The sequence below is a fragment of the Heliconius melpomene genome, chromosome 15, assembly GCF_056956725.1.
Source record: "Heliconius melpomene rosina isolate 202511_hmr_F chromosome 15, ASM5695672v1, whole genome shotgun sequence".
Classification (NCBI taxonomy): domain Eukaryota; kingdom Metazoa; phylum Arthropoda; class Insecta; order Lepidoptera; family Nymphalidae; genus Heliconius; species Heliconius melpomene.
This window is the reverse complement of record NC_140403.1, coordinates 4,685,154-4,708,982: the sequence shown is the minus strand read 5'-3', so window position 1 is coordinate 4,708,982 and position 23,829 is coordinate 4,685,154. Positions and strand designations below refer to the sequence as shown.

General features: G+C 34.7%; 5 protein-coding genes and 1 long non-coding RNA gene across 8 annotated transcripts; 5 read left to right on the top strand and 1 right to left on the bottom strand.

Moving 5' to 3' along the window:
- The first annotated feature begins 100 nt into the window (after positions 1 to 100).
- On the top strand, positions 101 to 2,240 carry LOC146531393 (ribosomal L1 domain-containing protein CG13096). Of its 2 annotated transcripts, none has more exons than XR_014878784.1 (5): positions 101 to 491; positions 572 to 710; positions 806 to 1,236; positions 1,554 to 1,707; positions 2,108 to 2,240. XR_014878784.1 is itself a non-coding variant. In XM_085198201.1 (5 exons), the coding sequence occupies exons 1-5, from the start codon at positions 178 to 180 to the stop codon at positions 2,172 to 2,174; spliced, it is 1,101 nt and encodes a 366-aa protein (XP_085054327.1). In that variant the 5' UTR covers positions 101 to 177; the 3' UTR covers positions 2,175 to 2,240. The 2 variants fall into 2 exon arrangements, 1 of the variants encoding a protein (XP_085054327.1); XM_085198201.1 differs by having other exon boundaries at positions 806 to 1,232.
- A 502-nt stretch (positions 2,241 to 2,742) lies between these two features.
- On the bottom strand, positions 2,743 to 4,763 carry nbs (nibrin). The gene has a single exon (XM_085198200.1). The coding sequence runs from the start codon at positions 4,547 to 4,549 to the stop codon at positions 2,825 to 2,827; it is 1,725 nt and encodes a 574-aa protein (XP_085054326.1). The 5' UTR covers positions 4,550 to 4,763; the 3' UTR covers positions 2,743 to 2,824.
- A 363-nt stretch (positions 4,764 to 5,126) lies between these two features.
- On the top strand, positions 5,127 to 16,476 carry rempA (intraflagellar transport protein rempA). The gene is made up of 11 exons (XM_085198199.1): positions 5,127 to 5,455; positions 5,524 to 6,741; positions 6,815 to 8,374; positions 8,465 to 8,639; positions 12,200 to 12,378; positions 12,882 to 13,067; positions 13,523 to 13,765; positions 14,000 to 14,072; positions 14,357 to 14,449; positions 15,605 to 15,721; positions 16,225 to 16,476. Exons 1-11 carry the CDS (start codon positions 5,309 to 5,311, stop codon positions 16,317 to 16,319), a joined length of 4,086 nt encoding a protein of 1,361 aa, XP_085054325.1. The 5' UTR covers positions 5,127 to 5,308; the 3' UTR covers positions 16,320 to 16,476.
- A 130-nt stretch (positions 16,477 to 16,606) lies between these two features.
- Mys45A (SDA1 domain containing protein Mys45A) lies at positions 16,607 to 19,271 on the top strand. The gene has a single exon (XM_085198198.1). It carries the CDS (start codon positions 17,052 to 17,054, stop codon positions 19,209 to 19,211), a length of 2,160 nt encoding a protein of 719 aa, XP_085054324.1. The 5' UTR covers positions 16,607 to 17,051; the 3' UTR covers positions 19,212 to 19,271.
- Positions 19,272 to 20,153: 882 nt separating this feature from the next.
- On the top strand, positions 20,154 to 22,604 carry LOC146531389 (uncharacterized). Of its 2 annotated transcripts, none has more exons than XR_014878783.1 (6): positions 20,154 to 20,398; positions 20,777 to 20,970; positions 21,414 to 21,536; positions 21,903 to 22,054; positions 22,222 to 22,303; positions 22,487 to 22,604. It is a non-coding gene; the product is annotated as an uncharacterized LOC146531389 (long non-coding RNA). The 2 variants fall into 2 exon arrangements; XR_014878782.1 differs by having other exon boundaries at positions 20,158 to 20,398; positions 20,777 to 20,998.
- A 424-nt stretch (positions 22,605 to 23,028) lies between these two features.
- On the top strand, positions 23,029 to 23,787 carry Lamtor2 (Late endosomal/lysosomal adaptor, MAPK and MTOR activator 2). Its single transcript, XM_085198197.1, has 2 exons — positions 23,029 to 23,227; positions 23,311 to 23,787. The coding sequence occupies exons 1-2, from the start codon at positions 23,160 to 23,162 to the stop codon at positions 23,618 to 23,620; spliced, it is 378 nt and encodes a 125-aa protein (XP_085054323.1). The 5' UTR covers positions 23,029 to 23,159; the 3' UTR covers positions 23,621 to 23,787.
- Positions 23,788 to 23,829: the final 42 nt, after the last annotated feature.

The window sequence follows — 23,829 nt, the reverse complement described above, 5'->3', positions numbered from 1 at the left end:
TAGTTTTGCTGGGCACGCACAGAGATGGCAGCAGCATCGTTTTGTCACCCATTTTTTAGTATGAAGTGAACATTCTTTGAGTAAATGTGTTCTGTGGTATTTTGTAAGCAAGTCGCCGTGCGTGTTTTCGAATATAACCTTAAAAGTTGAATAAACAAAACTAAGAGAGCTTCAAAAATGGTAGCCATAAAACCTTTAGTGAAACAAGTAAAGAAAAAGAACCTTAAAAATGATAAAAAGAAGAACACGGTAAAGATCACAATATCGAAACAAATTGTGGAAAAGACAGTTGCAAAAGAAACAACTAATTTAGTAAAATACAAATTACCATCCAAAACAATAAACGAAAATCTTGTTACCCAATGTTTAAATGCACTGGAAAAGTTAAATACACTTCAAGATAAGAAAAATGCTATTTTTGGTGACGAAAGTCAAATATTTATGGAGATTCGCAGTATCAAGCTATTAAACACAACAGGAAATTTAAAGTTGTAAGTGCTATACATATTAATTACATTTTACATATAATCATTGGAAAAAAATATAACATTTACATTTACCTATATTTCAGCATTTTACCTCATAGCACAGTAGCATCTACTAAAGAAATTTGTTTGATTACACCAGATTTAAAAAAAGGAAGAAAAATTGACCATGAGCCTACTATAGATCATTGGGAACAACTAATAAGAGAAGCAGGTGTAACTAGTGTATGTATTTTATTATTGGAAAAATTTAGCATGGCCAATTTTTGTTATTTGCTTAGTTATATTTAGATTAATTTAAATATTATGTTTTTTTTTAGGTTAAGACTGTTTTGCCAATGCGTCAGTTAAGAGTTGAATATGATCAATTTGAGTTAAAGCGCAGACTATTAACTCAACATGACCTCATTATGGTTGATACAAGAATATTAAACCATGTATCACATCTCTTAGGGAAAATGTTTTTCAAAAAGCACAATATGCTAATACCAGTGAAAATAAATGAAAAGAAGGATTTAAAAAAAAATATTGATGTTGGTGAAAGAACGGTCATGTTAAGATTAAATGAAGGACATACAGCTTCAATATTAGTTGGGCACACAGCAATGTCACAAAGCGATATAAAAGACAATATTATGACATTAGTGAAAAACCTCAAACAAAGATTCCCAGGAGGAGAAGCAAATATAAGATCCCTTTCACTAAAACTACCTTTATCCTTATCTCTGCCTTTATATCTTACATTACGTAGGTATTTATATTTATACTTATATTTTTGTTTTCAATTCTAAAACAAGGCTTTAAGGCAGAAATAGTAGAATTATTTTCAATGTGATGCCAGCTGAGAGGGGAGCTGAGACAGTCAGAAGAGTCAATGCATATTATAAAGGAGCTGCTTAAGCCTATACTACTTTTTCTAAGTCCCAGGAACTATATTGAGCTCCCCCCTCTGCAATGTGATGGATCTTGCACCCACATAATAAATTCATTGGATATTAATATGTTTTTATTTTACTAAAAACTTTTTTCTCTTTACTCATTTTTATTGTTGTATATTATGAATTACAGGCCCAACCAATTCTGTACAGACAGTAAAAATCAAAACAAAAAAACCAAAAAGCTTTGTTGTATGTGAAGGAGAACTAACAACTAAAACTGCAAGTATTGTCCGAGTAGCTCCAGATGGAACTGTTCATGTTAAGAAACAAGAAAAGGAGGACAGGTAAAATATATATATTTTTTATAAATGGATAAATGAGAAAATATAATGTAGCAGGACTTCAGCTAGGACTTGAGACCATCCAGTGATAATTTCCAAGTTATGTAAAAATTTGTGCATATTCCAAAATATATTTATACTTTTTGTAAATAAAATTAGGGTTATAATTTATTATGAATAAATATGCTATATGGAATGTTAACATTATTATTGTTGGGTTGATATCCACTTAAGAGAATTAATTTATTTTATTTTCTTGCTCTATTAAAACATTGAGTTAATTTTTTTAATTAAGGAAAAATTAAAATATATAGGGAATATTGACACTAAGATCTGCTATGCATATTTATTTTAGAATTATTTTATTTAAAACAAAATATTAAAATAATTAATTATTTTTTAGTGAAACTGAAGATGAAAATGATGAAGAAGACAACAACTCAACAATTAATGAAGATCAAAAAGATTAATTAAATTCTTGATTTTTTATCTTTTTGTTGATATAAGTAACTTTTAAATATATTGATTTCCATTTATGAATGTACTATTATTTGTATTATGTAGTAGTATTCTTTCTCAAACTTTAGTTATACAAAATAACTTAGGGTCTCATAAAAATAAAATTTTATAATGTATGTTAAAAAATTAAATATATGTAAGTAATGATATATGATAATGACAAATGTTTTTTACAATTTCTTGTTTCTCGTTTTTCAATAAAAATTACATAAACGCAAATTACGAAAGGGAACAAGTAAATTAGAACTTGCAGGTTTAGCCAAACAAATAATTTTATAATAAGCACCACACCTTGAAATGTTTTGTGAATGAATCATTTTGATATCAACACTGCTAACATGACAAATTAATATAAAAAATAAGTTTTACTCAATAAACTGTCACGAAAATTGTCTGTTGAAAGTCCTAATACTATTTTCCCTCCGTATACTTCACTGTACTGCTTTAAAATGGATAGGAATAAATTACAGAATTAGGTCTATTGTCATATATGGAATTATAATAAAATAAAAATCAAAATGGATATAATAATATATTATTAAATACAAAAGTACTGTATGTTGTTAACAGATTATTATAATATTAACTATGCATAAATCTTTTAAGAAATTACAGAATTCTCCTTATTATCACAGAAATTAGATTCATTATCATTTACAAAAGATTTTGGAACAATTGTTACATGCATTTTAACAGGCCAAACTTTTTTAAACTTTTTGAAATTCTTAATACCATATTCAGGTGCCTCAACATGTATAGTTTCTTTCTTCACAACCAAATCTGCCCTAATAACAACACTTGTAGATCCTAAATCAATATTGCTGAATTTTTCATCTAAACCAGAGGTGTCTTCTTTTTTTATATGTTTAAAAGGTAAAATGTTTGAATTGTTTTTCATAAGTTCCTCTAATTTAGATCCTCTTATAACATTCATATCAACTTTCTCTTCAACTTTGCGAATATCACCTTGTTTAGAAGTTATTGAGTCTTCATTTGTATTTTGAGATTCAATTTCTGGACAAGGTGATTTATGAATAGCAATTCTCTTGTTACTATTATCCACAAAATTAAACAAATCTTCATCATCATCACCATCTGTATTATGTTTTCTTTTTAATGGTTTAGACAAATTAAGTTTTTTGTTAGAATTTGAAGCTTCATTTGCACTTGTGGTCTGAGGTTTCAGAAAATTAAACATATTATCTTCATCATCATTAACAATATTAATTTTTTTTGGTGGATTTCCCAAGTCTGCAGAGTCATTTTGCCTTTTATTTGACAGAGGTAAATTAGGTTTTTCCAAAGCTAGTTTTTTATTAACATTATTGATGTCATTAATATCACTGTCATTAGATAATTTTCTTTTGGAGTTAAATGCCGGATTACAATATTTACTTAAAGAACAATATAATATAGCTAAACCAATTTCTGCATCAGCTACAACTCTTTTACCTTTGCATTTAAGATAATCAATTATTTCATTAATTAAATCCCTCTGAGACTGTGTTTCTTGGCTTGTGGAAGATATTTGGTACTGAATGACAATAACTTCTTCTTCACATAATGCAGACTTTGTTAATTTTGATTCACTTAATAACAAAGGAACAGCAGAACTTTTTGAAAGAACAATTTTATACATTTCTAATTGTCTCCTTGAAAAAAAGATTACTTTTTTACCAGCAAACAATGTACATCTTTCTTTTTGTGGAATAAATGATACATTTTCTTTGTTAAGAGTTGATTCTAAAATTTGTGGTGTAAAGCTATTTGCATTTGGTAATACCAAATTACTATTGATAGCTTCCACACATTTTTTCCAATAATCCAAAGTCACAATGTAAGAGTTTTGTACCAACGCTAAGACTACTTTTATAGTGAGGGTTATAGCTGGCATAGTTAAAAAAGCACAAGTATCATCCCATTCGTTTTTAAGAGTGCCACCTACGGCGTCAAGTATTTTTTTAAGATTTTGCAAATTCTCTCCTTTTAATGTTGAAGTGCATGTGATAAAATCAAGAAAATTAATTTTCCATACGCAATTGATTTTACCAAATTTTACTAGATCATTAGAATTCAATTTTGTCATTTTGTTGCTTTCTATTTTATCGGAATTGTTTACATAAGTACCGTATTTCGAACCTAAATCTTTTAGAAACAAAGCACCTTCTGATATTATGAGAGTCGCATGTTTTCTACTAATCGAAGCATCGTCGGCGATAGTAAAATCACAATTTGGTCCGTCTACACGCCGTCCAATTGTTACCGTATTTTTTCTTTCAAATAAATATATTACTCTCTCGTCACTATTTGATGTAAGATACCACATTTTAGTGACTTCAATTTAACATTTGAAATCTTAATATTGAATACTTAAACTGCTTCACTGCTTATTTTACGTTGAGAATATTTTATACTCGACCCAATTTGCTCACTTATATACAAATTTCAATAGTAAATTTATTTGCAATAAGATTTCTAGAATTTGGCAGCAAATCAACCAAGTCTAGCTAGTTGACGCTTGACAGATGACAGATAAACAATAAAAGTAACTACAGTACCATAAAGCATAGAAATATTACAGACACAAAAATTTATGTATATAAGGTTTGGTACCATTTTAAAATTATGATACCATACTGATGTTGTTAAATGAACTCTGAGACTTTTATTTTAATTTGCTTATTATACCTTCCTTTATGCAGACAATTTTAGTACTGGCATATAATTCAAATTTTCGATATATCTTTTTTCTAAATTGTAATATAATTTGTTCAACGGTCACACATTTGTTATATGTTTACGGTGACGTAATTAATTATTTAGTTCACAAAAAATATATTTTTATTGAATACACAAAATAGATCATAAATTAATAACATTGTGAATTTTGACATTTGAAGTTGACTGTTGTCATAGCAACAGTTTTGTAAACAGCGGATAGATAGAGTATTTGAATTTTAATTCATTAATAATTTAATATAATTAAATAATAAGAATAACTAGTATGTTAATATATCTATGAATGTGTTTCTTTACTGTTTTAATATTTTAAGACTTCATTTACGCCATTACCTAATTTGAAAACATGACTCTTTACATTGATACTAAACTTAGTTTTGCCGATAGTAATGTAGTTACGACTCTAAGTTCATGGCATCCTTCCCTACCTTTACTGGCTGTTGGATCGTACAATCAAGAAAAAGGTGGATTTGTAACAATTTTTCAGGAAAACGTAAGTTCATGTTGTATGCATTATTTGGAAATGTGGCAATATCTTTATTAATATATCTTTTATTACAGGGTATTTCAATAGAAGGCGATTGGCCTGTTTTACTTTCAAATCAAGTAACTGCTCTAGCTTGGCATCCAACTAGAAAATTATTAGTAGTTGGTTGGGATGGAGGGGAGTTGTATATTTGGTTGGAGTATTCTTGGGCTCGTTTGGAGGCGCCTCACAATGCTGCATTGACTACAGTAGCCTTTAGCCCTGGTGGTGGAAGACTGTTAGCGTCAGATGCTGCAGGATCATTTTCAGGATGGCAATCAAGTTCAGGTGCACCTTTAACAGCTTTTCATCATCAACTTGGAGAAATTATAACACATGTAAAATTTTGTGCTCCAAATGCAAATTGTGAATCATCAATAAGAGGGTTGGCACGAGCTGCTGTTGCAGGAGACGAAAATGCTTTAGATGCATTAGCTGCTTGGAGACCTCGCACAACAGCAAAAATAAGAGAGGGTCTTCAACCTGATAACTATGCTTGCTATGCTTCTCAAGACAATGGTGTCATATTATATATTGATCATGCTGGAGCATGTTCAGAGGTACTTAACTCTCCTGGTGTCATTGTTTTTTTAGATATTTTGAGCAATTTATACTTGTTGGTTGCTTGGGAAACAGGTGGGGCATTAAGCCTCTCGAGGTTTGTTATATCTAGTGATGGGTCATTGACTACAGATACCCATGTTAGAATGACTGCTAGAAATGGACAGTGCATTGTACTGGCAGGAAACTTTTCTGTAGCTGTTATTACTGGAGACAACCTCATAAGAATTTGGGACAGTGAGACTGGTGATAATGATGTGCTGCCAAATGAGACTGATGTAACTGTACCAGGGGATATCTTCACTAGTATTAGCTACTGTCATTTAAGTGACACATTGTGCTGTGGAACATCCCAAGGATATTTATATTTATGGAGACGTGATCACAGAAATAATTGGAAACTTATAAGTAGCACTTCTGTTAAAGGTACAGTTAAAGAAGTGTCATGGGGTTCAGAAGGTTTGATGAACCCATTGTTACATGTAAATTGTATAACCAATGCATTTATACTTCGTGAACAACATGTATGTTGGGGATATTCTAATAAAATGTGGATGGTCCAAAAATCTGCCCATGAAATAGCTATAACTGGGATTAATAATGTTTCTTCAAATATTAATACATCAATAACTATAAAAACATTTGCATTTAAAGAGAAATATATAGTTTTAGGAGATGGTAAAGATGTACAAGTAAGTTTTTGTCAAATTAACTGACTCAATCAGTTGTTAATTACTATTTTTTTAATAATAATTTAATTTTAAGGTTTGGACGCAAAATAAGGAAAGCATGGGAAATTTTAGTCTATTACGTACTTTTCCGTGGAAAACTGATGTTCTAATTCTACATAATGAAATTATAGTTGGTGTTTCGAGTCCTCATATTGAATGTTACAATGTATCTGGAAATAAAGTGGGAATTCTTCCTAGTCCTGAAGGTGAAGGGGAACCAATTTCTATCACAAATACTAATAAATTTATAGTCATAGCAACTATGGATGGCGCACTTAAGCTAGCAGAAATAACAAAAAAAGGATTAAGAATGCCATATCCCTCTAAAAATTGCTACCATGTCATTGAAGATTTTGGAGAAATCATGAGATCCTCAGTCAATGCATCTGGCCTTTATATTTGTTTAAGTGTCGCAACTGCAGGTTTAGCTCCTGATCCCAGAATTTACTTATGGGATGTTGCAAATGATGTTATTAATAGCACTCTTCTATCTGATTCTAAATTACCCCCTTACCAAAGTGTACCCATAGCAATATTATGGGATCATAATGACCCCAGGCTTCTCGCGGTACACATGCGATCCACTGAATTTGACCATATCCATCTATTTTTTTGCCAAGAGGGCAAGCTTTTCGAATACAAAAATTGGTGTCCAACAACCGAAGATTATTTTACGTCCGATTTTATCTTCTGTTCATTATATTGCCCGTATGTAGTGATTTTATCACAGCAAAGTATTAAAACAATATTAATGAAAGAGTTTGAAGATTCCACCGAATATGAAGCAAATAAACTGAAACAAGTGCTTAATTTCTTATGTTATATGACAACTGGTTATTTGGAGAAAGCTGTGGTAATTGCTACTAATATAGCTGGGAACAAAAAATCTGTTGTATGGGAGAGCTTAGCAAAAATGTGCGTATCTTTAAAGAGAGCAGACGTCGGCGCTGTGTGCTTAGGAAAAATGGGGAATATAAAAGGGGCCTTAATGATGCGAAAAGTATTAAATGATGACGATATGGACGATACTTCTAGAGTTGGAGTGTTAGCAGTTAATTTGGATCTGATAGAAGAAGCTGAGAATTTATTTCGTGAAGCTCAAAGACCAGATTTAATTACTCGTCTGATATCAGCTAAGGAAGGAGGACTAAGTGAAATTATTGACGGTGAAAAGGAGAGTGAAAATGCACTACTTATCAAAAGTGCACAACACAAACTTGCTAAAATATTATGGGCAAATGGAGAAAATGGGCCGTCATTAAAACTTTTCGAAAGTGCCGGGACTCTCGTGCCTCACGTGCCAAGAATGTTAATAGCCCAAGGTCAAGCTTCAGTGTTGGCACAGTATGTTTCAAATTCAAATGACAGTAACTTAATAACTTGGTGGGGGCATTACTTGGAAAGCATGGGCGATCTCGATGGAGCACTGGATGCATATGCTCGAGCAAAGGATTTTGGGGAGCAGACCAGATTGTTATGTCACATGGACAGATTCGAGGAAGCCGAAAAAATATGTTCAAAAAATCCATCATCATTATATCAAATGGCACGGTATTTAGAAATGAATGCAAACGAAACAGAAAGAGCAGTTAAAGTATGTCCAAGTGAAATAATAAACGAAATAGTAGATGTCAATAATTCTAATGGTTCATGACCTGTTATTAAACCTATTTACTGATTTCAGCTATATTTGAAGTGTGGCGCTGTATCGTCAGCTATAAGAGTATCGACTGAAGCGAGCGCATGGAATCTCGTATGGCGCGCTGGAAATTCGTCTCCTAAACACGCTCTGTACGCCGCATCGATTCTTGAAAATGCAGGACAAGTGGAACAGGCTATAACATTGTATCAAAGAGCAGGTAACATCAAAATTTAATCTATTAAAGTAAAAGACAAACAAGAACTCTAATAAACAATGTTAAATAACTACCAGAAGGTGTAAAAATACCACGATTATTTATTTATTTTTATATGTAGTAACTTTATAATAATTCATTGACAATATTAGGTTCTGTTTTTCCAGAACCTATATTTTTTTTTTATGGAAAAAAGACAAGGCAAAGAGCGTTCGGGTCACCTGGTGGTGATCACCGCCGCCCACGACCCCGTGCAGCACCAGAGGAGCTACAGGTGCGTTGCCGGCCTTTGAGGTGGAGATAGACGCGCTTCTTGAAGGTACCCATATCGTACCGACCTGGAAACACTGCCGCGGGTAGGCCATTCCACAGTTCGGTGGCGCGTGGAAGGAAATTTCTACGAAACCGCACAGTAGTGGAGTGCCACATATCCAGATGGTATGGATGATATTTAAGTTTGTGACGTGCTGTGCGGTTAGAAAATTCGGCGGCAGGTAACAGGTCAAACAGTTCTTCAGAACACTCACCATGATAAATGCGATAGAGAACGCACAGCGAGGAGACGTCTCTACGCAGAGCCAAAGTGTCAGGCCTTTCACAGCTTACTGGGTCCTTAATGATTCGAACAGCTCTACGTTGTATGTGATCAAATGGGTCAAGCTGATACTGAGGTGCACCAGCCCAGAGATGAGAACAGTACTCCATGTGTGGCCGAACCTGGGCCCTATATAGGGCCAATCGGTGTTTTGGCGTGAAGTACCGTCTCACTCTATTGATGACCCCTTCGTTTCTTCGAAGCCAACTTGGCCTTGCTTTCCAGATGATCGCGATACTGACAGTCACTCGAAATATTAAGGCCCAATATGCTGATACTGGGCGCGGTTGAAAGGGGAATGTTCTGAAAGACTGGCGATACGATAAATGGGGCTTTTTTAGTGGTTAACGCGCAAACCTGTGTCTTCAGGGGGTTAAATTGGACAAGGTTCTTTTCAACCCATGAAGAGACATTCTCGAGGGATGCCTCATCAGAGACACAAGTTTATTTCGGCACTGTTCAGCGTTTTCCCGAGAAAGACTTGCGCGGCCGGAGTAAACAGCGTCCACCGTGCTGTCATCTGCATAGCAAAGAATGCTAGAATCTTCCAGCATATCATTGATATGCAGAAGAAACAGCGTGGGGGACAGCACGCAGCCTTGGGGAACGCCAGCGTTCACGGGCATATGATTGGAGCAAAAACCGTCGACAGCGACCTTGATGCTGCGCCCAGTGAGAAAGCTGGCGATCCACCTGCATAAGTTCTCGGGAAGCCCATAGGATGGAAGTTTAGCAAGGAGCGCCCTATGCCACACTCGATCAAAGGCCTTCGCCATGTCCAAACTAACTGCCAGGCCCTCTCCCTTGCTTTCGATAGCCGCAGCCCAACGGTGGGTTAGGTAAACCAGAAGATCACCGGTTGAGCGACCATGGCGGAAGCCATATTGACGGTCATTAATCAATCGGTGATCCTCTAGATAAACCAAGAGCTGGCTATTGATGATGCTCTCCATGACTTTTGAGAGTAGGGAGGTGATGGCAATAGGCCTGTAGTTAGCTGGATCGGAACCATCGCCCTTCTTAGGGATCGGGTGGATAAGAGCACTCTTCCATGAATCTGGGACTACGCCGACTGAGTAGGAGTGCCGAAACAAACGCGTTAGCACCGGTGTCAGCTCAGGAGCACAAGAACGAAGCACTAAGGGGGAGCCGCTCGACTTGTGGATGTCCAAAGAGGACAGAGCTCGCCTTACAGCTTTTTGGCTGAACTTAACCTCAGGCATTGAGCTCTGGCACCGCGGGATGGTCGGCGGCGTTGATCCTTGGTCATCCAAAGTCGAGTTCGAGGCAAAGAGAGCGCCCAAGAGATCGGCTTTCTCTTTCGCCGTGTGGACGAAAATGTCATTCCCCTTGTGAAGTGAAGGCTGGCTGAAGTTGCCGAGTGCCGCCTTTGAGAGCGCCCAAAACTGGTGAGTTCCGGACGGGTAGCTCTCAAGCTTCTCGCCGATTTTGGCGATACGCTCGGACCTTACTTTGGCAATTTGCCGCTTAAAGGATCTAGAGGCCCGGTTATACTCTCTTTTTGAGGCTTTCACCTTCGGATCCTTAGTAACCAGCGCCTCGGCCCAGATTTGATATGCCTCGCGTTTGCTTAGGGCAGCAAATTTGCAAGACGTATCAAGCCAAGGCTGTGACTTGCCACCGATAGGCACTACAGTGCTAGGAATATAAAGTTCCATGCCCTGCAGAACCACATCGGCAACAGCAGCGGCACAAGTACTAGGATCATCAGAAGAGAAGCAAACAGGGTCCCAGGGATAAGATGAGTAAAATGTACGCATCCCATCCCAATCTGCTGACTTGTAGTGCCAGACGCGACGAGTTGCGGGTGTTCTGCGGCTGCCGCAGTGGTCAGAAGACCCTAAAGGAGCATCGACGACAACCTGGTACTGTCCCGGGTGCGAAGTCAGCAGAAGGTCCAATAAGGAAGCATTGTGGTTGTCCACGTCCGGGAGTCGCGTAGGCGACTCAACCAATTGGGACAATCCGTTCGCCATAGCAAGGTCAAAAACGGCCCTCCCCACGTGGTCGGTGGTGCGTGAACCAAGCCAACTGGCATTGTGCGCGTTAAAATCGCCAAGTATCACGACCTCAGCTGAGAGGATCTTTGAGAGCATATCGCTGATGGCCGATTGCATGTGTTCCATGAGCCGATCGGTCTCCGCATTGCCACTGTGGGACCTGTAAAGGCATGCGTAGACTCGGGTTCGATCGTCCGAGTCTACACGGAGCCAGATAGTAGACAGGTTCCGACCTTCAAAATTTGCAAGACGACGGAAACTCAGGTCCTCCCTTCCTCCGTCCTCCAGGCTAACACAGCGACCCCGGCATGAGGCATAAAGTTATGTTCTATTTTGTAGCCGGGGTGTTGGAGGTAGGCTATGTCGCTCGGTGGGACAATTTGAGTCTCCGTCAGAAATAACAAGGCCGGCCGTGCCGACTCAAGATGGTGGTGGACGGCATTCAGGTTGGAGTGAAGACCCCTAATATTGCAAAAGTCCACGTTTAGTGTGGTAGGGGTTGCCGTGGGGCGTACGTCTCGTTTGCCTTGTTTGAGATTTTGTCTTGTGCGCGGTACTTCGCCCTCCCCAGAATTCGAAGGGCAGCCTGAGTTTGAGAACTCAGGGAGGGATTCTCCAGCACCGGAGGTGCTGGTACCCTCCTGGGGTAGTTTCTCTTTATGTGCCGCTTTCATATTCCAGGGAGGGGTGGGGGTTGGGCTCCGGAGCCCGGCATTACCAAATGCGAAATGCAGTGGCATAAAGCCACTACTTAACGCCGGTTTTAAATGCCGGGGGTGGTAATGACCCGGTCGAGTCTGCCCATGCGTGTTGCCATTACTGGCGACGTGACTCTACCACACGTACTTTAGTCGCCTCTTACGATACCATCAGTACCAGGGTGATCCTATTCTAGGCCGGGATCACACGGTGACATAATATACAACACAATTTTTTTGTACTTATAGGAGCGTCACACATGGCATTAAAATTGGCCGTAAAGTCTGGCGATACAGACGCAATGGTTACTGCGGTAGAGTCACTAGGAGATAAAATAGATCCAGAGCTGGCCGACACTCTCGCATCTCATTTGCGAAAGGCCGACCATCACTCTCACGCCGCTGCTTTACTTGCTACTGCAGGAAAGGTATTTTAAATTTTTTTTGTAGAAGTGCTGTAAATGTAAGGCTAATAATAGAAATGGCTAGAGACTAGCTTGGAGCGATATGTATCAGGGTTTCAGATAAAAACAGATAAATCATTAAAACATTAATGTAAGGCAGTCGTGGCGCACAGTTAGATTTCTACTCTTCTATTAATTTTCATTTCCTTGTTCTGGTGTCGAGGCAAAGCGCGGCGTCGAGTTCCGTTACTAAATACGCAACCTCCAGAATTCGGCAGAGCAGAGTGTCTTAACACTGGGTGCCCTTCGCTACTGTTTTATGCAGAGTATAGCGTGATTTTTTTCCTGAACTAGTACTATCTGTAGATACTAGCTGCCAAATTTCATAATACTAGGTCAGCCGGAAGTACCCTATTAATTTTGATTTGATTGAAGGGATCTCATAAGGGTTCTTTTTTTAAAAAAAGGTACGGAGTCCTAAAAAGAAAATTCATGTAATTAAATTTCGTCTGGTTTGTCTGTTGCAGTACGAAGAAGCGTTAGACATAGTGGAGCACTCGTCGGCGCCGCTGTCTGAAGAGCTGGGCGAGAGGCTGGCGGCTCCAGTGGGCACGGCGGGCCGCGACGCGCTGCTGCGCCGCCTCGCCGACGTGCTGGGCACGCGGGGCCTCTACCACCAGGCCGCTAAGCGACTCGCCCATATTGGGGACAAGGTTCTTTAAACACTTTTCACGCTGTATCTCGCATGTAGCGGGGTAGGCAGAGGGTACCTAGTGCTAAGACACTACGTTCCCCACTTTCCACAACATTTATGGTGGCACTCAATGAACCAGAAGAAATTAAAATGTCACGTTTATAGGCTTGTGCGTCAAGACGCACAATTTAAGTTAAGTAGATATTAAATTGTCATTATAATAACATACGAGTACGTAATATGAACATACATCGTTTTAATACGCTTTTATTAGCTGTACAGTTATCAGTCTTCTGTTTCTTCGTCTTCCGACCCCTATTGAAACAGGTCAACACTCGTTTACCTGTTCTTTTGAGCAGAACTGCCTACAGACCTGATGAATTCTCTAACTTGACTTAAACCATAAATTATGCTAATACGCTGCAAGCACCTCAAACTACGACCACTACATTCAATTAAAAAAATGATGTCCAGGCCGGCGCGTTACGTTGGCTGATGCGTTCAGGCGACTCTGAACGCATAGCGACATTTGCGCTAGCGTCCCGCGACCGCGGCGCGCAGGCCCTCGCGGCGGACTACCTGCGAAGGCGCGCGCCGTGGCGCTCCCGTCCCGACCTCGCGCGCCACGTGCAACTGCTGTACACGCGCGCGCGCGCTCACGGGAAACTGGCTGGTTTCCACGCGGAATGCGCCGCGGTGGAGATTGAGGATTATGAGGTATGTATGTTGTGTGATGGGTAAGTGCACAGTACGTCACAAACTCAAGTACCATTCACACTATATGGATATGCGGCACTACTGTGCTATGTCGTAGAACATTCCTTCCACGCCTACCTGCGTCAGGGTTTCCAGGTCGATCCGACCTTTATACACAGAACAACCTATAATATTCATTTTATAGATAGATGTATCTTGTTAATTCATTTAATTAAATCTCTAAATATATTCTAGAATTACGAAAAAGCTTTAGAGGCTTTGAAGGAGGCAATGAAATGTATGGCAAAGTCCTCAGACCCAGAAACAAGTATGTACCATCCTTTTTATTTATTTTTTCTTACTATTCTATTCACATTACAGAAAAATATTTTATATTTCTTTGGTGATAAACTTTGGATGCCAGAAAATTAAAATCTTAACTTAATCTTAACATAAACTTAACTATAGCTATAGCTTATTATAGCTATAGCTTAACGATTTTGCTATTTTAATTTTATTATAGTATATACTTTACATTTATGTCGATTTTACCTATATTTTTTAGAATTAAATTTTTAAAAAACATAGCTATTTAAAAATGTCATTCAACAGGTTCTCAAACTATTGCGCTCCAAGAGCAGAGTACGTTTGTTAAACGCTTTATAGATGTCAGGAACGCGTTATTAGCAGGAGATATAAATACAGGTAAGATATATTTTAATGTATAAAAATTACATATGCAATTTTTTTTATTTCAGAGTTTAAAAAATATTTATAGCTTAGCAGGGTAAGGAGTGGGAGCCTAGTGTTAATTGTAGGACTATAGGAAAGTGGGGAGCCGAGTATTCCGCTCCCCCCTTTTCGGGGATTCAGGAAGAACAACGCCATGCTTTACCTCGACACCAGAGCGAAGAAATTAAAATATTAAATATTTCATGTCCACGGTCGCGTTTCCAGTTAGAAGCTTGCGCCAGGCCTTAATGGGATTTTAATTTAGTAGATTTAATTTATATTTTTAATATAGTAGAGCTGAAAAGAAATTATTGGGACTCCAAATGTAAACGCAACGGTGTTGGTATACTCTGTGATATAGGTGTATATAAGGGTGAGCTGGAAGAAGTAACTCCTGTTTCCAACATAGATTATATAGGCACTTCGTTCTGCGTTTTGTACCATCCTTCGGGTCACTTTATCCTTCCTGTATGCCTACTACTGTACGATCGGTTCTGAAGTTGCTTGTAGACGGCTGCGCAGGCTTGATATTAAGATTTTTTATAATTTTGAATTTTTATATAATTACTAGCGGACGCCCGCAGCTTCGCTTGCGTATTTAGGGGTGAATTCTAATAACCCATGAAACATGTGTTCAATGAAATATTTTTAAGGGTCTAAATTTCAAATTTTATAAAAATCGGTGGCGAATTAAGAATTTTTCCATACTAACTTTCAACCCCTTATTTGCATCCTTAGGGGGAGAATTCTAGAAAACTATGAATACGTGTTCAATTTAATACTTTTAAAAATCTAAATTTCAAATTTTATAAAAATCGGTGCCGATTTAATTTTTTTTCCATACAAACTTTGAATCCCTATTTCACCCCTTTAGGGTTAAAATTTTTCAAAATCCCTTCTTAGTGGATGTCCAGATTACGAAAGTAAACATCTGTCCAAATTTCATGTTTCGGCCATCAGCGGTTACGGCTGTGCGTACGTCTTACCTCAGTCAGTGAGGACAAGTCCTTTTATATATATGTATAGATTAATTTTGATTGTCTCAAAACTTAACTTCAGGGCGGCTTCAACTCGTTGACCATAATTAATTTCATATTTCATACATTAATGTTTTATTTAAAATTTTAGGTATTTCTAGTGGACAGCAACTTATGCGTGCTGTGAGTGGTCGCGCTGGTCTCATTTCCGAAGAGAAAATTTTAAAATTACTTGTACAATATGCCACCGTACATCCTGATGGTGAACGTAAGATTTGTATCATAATTTATTTCTCTATTATCCCTAAATATTATTCTTTTTCGTAACATAAACAAATTTTTTGATAAGTCGGTAAAATATAAGTCGGTGGCACATGGTCTGACAGTAAACGCGACGGGTATGCGTTCAATTCCCTCTCGAGTTTTCTTTTTCATTTCCTCCAAAAAATATTTTCATTTCCTCGCTGTGGTACCTAACAAATACAAGCGCTGCTTTGAGTTTAGTCACTCAACGTGAATACTAGGTTCCCTCTGACCATCCTGCTATATGCATTATTATAGCACAAAAGTAAAAAAAAATTGAAGGAGATTTTTATATAAAACACGCATATCAGATGCCGATACCCAACTGCTAATGTCATATTTTGTATAATCAATTTTTTTTATTTATGTATGTTTAATACATAAATAAATAATAACTGAATGTTTTAATTATATATCTATTAATGAGAGACTATCTTAATATTAGATGAATGGTTCGTACCGTTTCAGATTTAGAAAAACAATTGAAGGCGTTACAAAAGCGATCAAACGAAGAAACAAGATCAAGTGATTCCCCAGAACAGAGCATTGAGGAAGTAATATAATATAATGGAATACTATATGTAAATATTTTTTCTTGTATTATAAAATTACCATAAGTGAAATACTTAAACAATCTCATATTTTTTTAATTAAAGTATAAAACCAACTTTAATCGTTTTTATTACTTTGCACGCATTTATAATAAACTTTTAAAGACATCAATGTTTTTTTTGTACCATAATACAATGCGTCATAACGTTAGCGTAGCTAAAAGTGGGGGATGTTTTCGCCCAGGCTTCGTCATGAGAGTATTTGCAATTATTTATAAAATTAAACAGCAAGTAGGTAAGACGTTATTTTATAATATAAAATATTATCCTTCTTTTCATCTCTAATAGTATGGTACAACTTATTTTTAATATGAGCATTAAATATTAACTATTTTACAAATTAAATTACAAAATATAATAAAAAATATCAATTTCCATTAATAATAAGAACATAATATCTTTGTATTCACAAAATCCATGACGTAAGTATTTTATAACTATAATATAAACATTAATTTTACAAAAATAAACCGTATTCATTTTACGATACTTAATCGATGTGTTTATGGTTCTATATGTTTTAACTGTAGTTTGCTAATCTGTAGACATCAATATTTATGATAAAAAAAACTTCACGTCAACTCAGAAAGTCAGAAACATCAATCTGACATTTTTGGTAATTGAGGTTATGTAAAAAGTGTATACACATGTGAATTTAAATACAAACAATTATTTAATATAATCATGGTGCGACACAATAACCAATTGCCAAATAATTTAACACAACTTCAAAACTTGATAAAACGTGATCCCGACTCATATAAAGATGAGTTTCGTCAACAACTTGCACATTTTGAGACGACTCTGGAAATTTTCAAACTAAACCCAACACAATATAACAAGAAATTAGATGAGCAGGCAATGTTTTTGGCCCAGGTGACGCAATGTTATCAAAGTGAAATGAAGACTTTTCCACAAAAAATTGTTGATATTTTGAAAACCCATAATACAACTTTACATAATGAAATGAGATTATCATTATGCAAATGTTTAATATTGCTAAGAAATAAAAACTTTATCACAGCTTTTGATTTACTTGAATTATTTTTTTCATTAATCAAATGTCAAGACAAACATCTTAGGGAATATCTAAAGACCCATATCATAACAGATATAAAAAATATGAATATGAAACATAAAGACATGAAATTAAATTCAACTCTACAAAATTTTATTTTCTCAATGTTACGCGATTCAAATGTCAAAACAGCTAAATTAGCTATTGATATTTTGATTGAGATGTATCACAAAAACATATGGAATGACCATAAAACTGTTAACATTATTGCTGACATTGGATGCTTTGCAAAAGTTACTAAAGTCATGGTAGCTTCTTTAAAATTTTTCTTAAGTCGAGAAGAAGAGGAAAAGCAAGAATCAGATAGTGATGATGAAGTTGATCCTCGAGACACAATGATATCTAATAAGTTCAATAAAAAGACTAGGAAAAGAGAGAAAATGGTAGAAAAAGTAAAAAAAATTGCAAAGAAAATAAAAAAGAAGAAGGAGAAAGCACCTATATTTAATTTTTCTGCACTACATCTTATTAATAATCCACAAGGATTTGCTGAAAAACTATTCAAACAGATAGAATCTTCAAATGAAAGGTTTGAGGTTAAATTGATGACATTAGATGTCATATCAAGATTAATAGGGCTTCATAATCTCTTCCTATTTAATTTCTATCCATTCCTGGCTAGATTGATTATGCCGCATCAAAGAGAGGTTACGCGCATATTACAATTTGCAGCTCAATCAGCTCATGAACTGGTACCACCAGAGATTTTAGAGCCAGTGATGAAAGCGATTGCCAATAACTTTATTACTGAAAGAAATTCTACTGATGTGATGGCAGTTGGATTAAATGCTGTTAGAGAAATTTGCACTCGTTGTCCTTTGGCAATTGGAGAGGATCTCTTAAGAGACTTAGTTCAATATAAATCATACAAAGAAAAATCTGTGATGATGGCTGCCAGGTCTCTTATACAACTGTATAGACACACTATGCCCACGCTCTTACATAAAAAAGACAGGGGTCGACCCTCTGAGGCATCAGTGCAATTAAAAACAAAAAAATATGGTGAGCTGGAAATTAAAGATTATATTCCAGGGTCAGAGGTTTTATTAGAAAAAGAAGAAATAAAAGACAAAAAGAAAATTACTAAAAAGTCCAAAAAAGATGATTCTGAAGATGAATGGATAGATGTTGGATCATCAGATTCAGAAATAGATATAAACACTGACAGTGAAAATGAACAAACAGATGATGAAGAAGAAGAAATTGAAGAACTAGAAGAGGAAAATGATGATGTTGAAGATGAACAAGAAGAGGCAGAAGAAGATACAAAAGAAGAAAGTTCTATTAAACCCAGAAAAATATTGAAAGCCAAACCTGTTTCAAAACAAAATATAGAAGAAAAAATTAAAGTAGCACGCGAAGTGGCTATGGACAAAATATTTACAGATGAAGATTTCAAAAGAATAGAAGCAGCTCAAATAAAAAAATCTATAAGTGGTGTCAAGAGAAATAGAAGTGTAATAGAAGATGAAAATGAATCAACAGAATTAGTGCAACTCTCAGCAATTGAGAATATACACAAGAAGCGAAAGCATGATAAAAAAGCTAGGCTTGAAACAGTTTTAAAGGGAAGAGAAGAAAGAGATAAATTCGGGTACAAGGACCGAAGGAAGAATGAAAACTGCTCTAAAACTAATAGGGAGAAAAAGAAGACAAAATCATATCAAATGGTGAAACATAAGGCCAGAGGCAAAATTAAGCGGTCCTTCAAGGAAAAACAAATAGCCTTCAGAAATTACTTAATAAAGCAAAAGAAAATGCGTTAATAAATAGTATTTATCTTTGTTATGGCTCTTATTAAAAATAGATTCATAAAATACAATAAATGTTTTATTTGTGATGACCTACGAAAATATTCCTAATACTACATTGTCTAATAATACTTGTAAAAGTTTGTTTATCCAAAAAAAATATAATTTTAAATATTTATAAAATATATTTAAGACTTAAAACAAAAAATGCATTTTATTATATTAGTCACGTTTACCATTATCCGTCACCTGTGTGACTTACTCAAAATAACTTGTTAAGTATTAAGTTTAATAAATCATAATTAATAACTTCTTTCTTAGCGATAATTATTGTTCTGGAAGCTTAAAATATATATACTCTTTGCTATTTATGAACAGTATTATATAAATTTATATTATTTTCAAGGCTCAAACATTTTAGGACGAAGTTCGCATACAACAGTCACTACTCACCACCATTTAAATGTACTTGGCAGGGTCCATCAACTCCCATATTAAAAGTTTTGCCTGCACACATAGATATTCTTTGGCTGTGTTTGTGTTTGGTGCTAAAATTATGAATTATTATTATTATTAATTAATTCATTCCACGTTACGTTTAGGCGTGACCCTCCCAGGCTGCTTCTATGTTACAAGATTCAAACTTGCTTTCACATTACTATTTTAATTTTGTGTACCAACCATAATTTGTATATTTTATACAGAAATATATATTGTACCAAGATTTCTAACATAATAGACAAATTACAATGCTGCAATTTTGTACTTAGTGTTTTGTTAAAGTGGAATTAAAAATAAATGTTTGCTTAATTATAATGAATTTAATTTATCTGCTGAAGAATATTAGAATTAAAAAGCATTATACAATATATTGGACTTTTATAATATTAATTTCATTTTCCACATGTTACTTTTTTGTTTATTTTGTTATATTTGTCAATGGCAACAATGTTATCTGGGTTGGGTTAATTAACATGGCGGTCGATCTTGTTGTTCCATGTGATTTAGCTGATCTTCTCATTTGATATTTTTAAAATTCTTGTGTGTATACGAATTAATATATTTTTTATTTAGTTAACGAAAAGATGTACTTTAAGTTAAGTGGTTTCGTGTCAGTATATTGAAGAGTTTGTTAAAACACGTGCTTGCAATATGGCGATTGTCTTTTATAGTTTTAAAACAGGAAAGCTAAATATTATGAAGTAAGTGTACAAATATTATAAAGCAAGTAATGAAAATTATTTTATGATATATTTTGGACTTAAAAATCAAACTCTTATTGCGAGTATACCTTCAAGCATTATAATTACGTTATTCATTTGGTAGCCAGTGTTTAGATTGAAGTTTTGTAGCTGTTAAATCAATACTAACACAACTTCCAAATTTAAGTAAAAACCTATTATGTAAAATGTTAATATCAGAGAGCAGTAAATGTTAGAATATGCGTGTTCAGTTAACATTGCTGTTAGGGTCATTAAAAGTAATTTCAGAAAGGAATTATTTGTTTTTGAAAGAAATCTATAAGTAGCCCAGTTCTATATTTTATGGTTTTTTTCACCTTAATTTATTTCATGTTTCAGGGCACAGACTTGGGTCAAATGTTGTTGGCCTAAGACTTTTTTTGGAGTCATTACACCCACTATTACTATACTATAAACACTACCTATACTACCAATAGTCTTATGTGATTAGTATGTCATGTTTTTATAAAAGCGAAAGGCAAACCTAAGCATATAATATGCTGTGCCAGATATAATTGGGCCATCCTATTCAGGTATTAACTATTAGAGGTATATATTCAGGTAAAGTTATTTTTTGCCATTGTAAATATATTTTAGGCATTCTGCTTTTCTTGCTCTGGAGGCATTAAGAGTTGAGTTGCGGAGCTAAATGCCACGCTGCACCAGAGCAAGGAAATAAAAGCATAAATTATCAGAATATTTTGTTTCCTTGAGTGGGGATAGAACCCACTACCGTTGCATTACAGTCACACCCTTGTGCTGCTGCGCCTCAACTGCCTCTTATATTTAGTGTTACTTAGGCAAAGGAGTGTCTTACCAGTAAGACACAGTTACAGTATGTGGGATACAGTGAGAAGCTGATTTATTTTATTTTTTATAATTATAATATTAAAGCCCAGTTGAAAATAAAAAAAATATCAGTAGAAACTAACAAACATGCAATAATATGAATTTTAAATGAATTCTTTTTTTACAGATGAAAGAGATTCCTTCTAAAGCAAGGGACATTAACTTTTAAAAAAATATAAAATTTGAGAAATAGAGCAAGACGTGAAGATAACATAAAAATATTGGTTTAGAGTCAACAGCATGAGAAGAGGTATTTTATTATGTTTTACATTATTTTTACAATTCCATTCCTTAAATGTGAGTACAATTTGTGATACAACTCCCAGGGAAATTACCAAAAGAAAATAAAATGAATAATAAGATTAGGAAATATTTAAATTTATAATATTTAATAAAATATTCTTTTATGATTTATGTAAATTAATGCCAAGTTTTTCTTTGCTCCAATTGAAAATAATTAATATTCAAATATAAACCATATATGCTGGAAATTTAGTTTTGATATGACTACTTAAAGGATAGTTAAGAAAAGTATATGTAATAATGAACATGATAATTATAATAATACTTGTGTTAATAATAAATAATAACGGACTAATACTTATGCTACTTGCAGCTTACAGTTAAGCCAGCATTCCAAAGCATAACTGCAAAGCATTGGAAAAAAAGATTAGAATGAATGTCTAAGATGACACCAGCAATGACAATTCAGAATCTGAAGAAAAAGAAGCTGCAGAAATCTTGAGCCTGGAAGTGGGGACTCCCGCAGTAAGTTTTTAGAGTATTTTTAAATTGGATGTTTAATAATCTAAATTTCAAATATGTTGTGTTAGTTGATAATATATTTCAATGTTTAATTAAATTCGCGTGTCATTTTTTTCATAACACCAAATCACTCTGCTCTGCACGCTGATGTCCTCAATGGCATGGAAAAGTCCCCTATGATTGACAACCCAGCAGAAACAATAGCACCAGAAGAGTTGGATGTCTTGTTGCAATAACTTCACATTCTCTCCCGTAAGTATTTTTAAAACATGTAAATACCAATAAAAAAGATTTTATTTGTTTAGAAAAGGAACAAATTATAAGTTTATTTTAAAAAATCGATTTCATAAAGCAAACTTTTATTAAATTAACCAAATCATTACTGTGGTTATTACGGCTTATTGTTCCTTTATACAACTATATATAAATTTGCAGGCCGCAACTGAAGGACCCCTCGAGAAGAATTCCCAGTTCAGTGTATAATAAATCATTAGAAATGTGAAACAGCCATTTGTAATTAATGTTTGATATAAAATAAAACATTTTTCATATTTATATTCTTTTAATATTATACTTACCAATATCATTTTAATTTAAATTTAATAATTAAAAAAAATTTATTACAGTATTGGGGTAATTTTAATTGTAATTGACAATTAAATATTAACAATTTAACATATTTTGTTTGTACGGAAATCACAATTGATTGTTTATTATGATCAATCAAAATTAATTGGTAATTTTGATTTCCGTACAGACAGATGTTTTATTATTAATATTTAATTGTTAATTGCAATTAAAATTACCCTAATACTGTGTACTAGTAATTATGCTTTTGAATTTGAATATTCCCGCTTTTCCGAAAAAGTTTGGTGCTATAAAATGCGGCGCTAGTAGTATAAGCGTGTAAAGCTATTGGCAAAATTTTTTGTATGGGAGTTACGCTTCTTCTAGTATATGTTCCTTGGTACTTGGTATTCTGTGAGTCAGCTTGACAGTTGTCATCTTGACATTATTATTTATAAATAAAAATTCTAGACTCAGTTTTTCATATTTAAAATAATAAAAATCTTACAATTTAAATATAACGTTTGTTTACCCAATCAACATGCTAAAACCAAAAGCTTTAACCCAAGTCTTAAGTCAGGCAAATACTGGTGGCGTTGAAAATACGTTGTAATGTTTTTAATGTATTTTAAGTAAATTTATTGTATATAAACTCTTTTTAATGTTCACATATTTATCTATCAATATTTCAGGTTGTTAAATCATCAAGGTGCTTTGTTAGCTTACTCTGGATACAATGACAAAGATGCGAGAGTCACTGCTGCCATTGCAAGTAATGTATGGTCTGCATACGAGAAACACGCTAGAAACGTTTTTAAAGAAGACAAATTACATTTAATATTAGTAGATTGTTTAAATGGAAAAATTGCTGTCACTCAGGTAGCCAATTTGCTGTTATGTCTTTATGCGAAAGAAACAGTTGGATTTGGGATATTAAAAGAAAAAATACATGCAATAGCACAATATTTAGAAGGACCCTTAAAGCAAGTGGCTAGTTCATAAAAGCTCTATGTTATAGCTAAAATGTATTATAAGTTTACTTTAAAAATGTATAATATGTTATATTTTCATCTAAAATGTTAATATTAATGCCAGCGGTATGTGTTTTTTTATTATAAATATATTCTAATAAATGTATTTTAAAATGTAATAAATGTTTGCTTCTATGATATTTGAGTTTCCTTATCTAAGCCGTTACTAGTATATGTTCC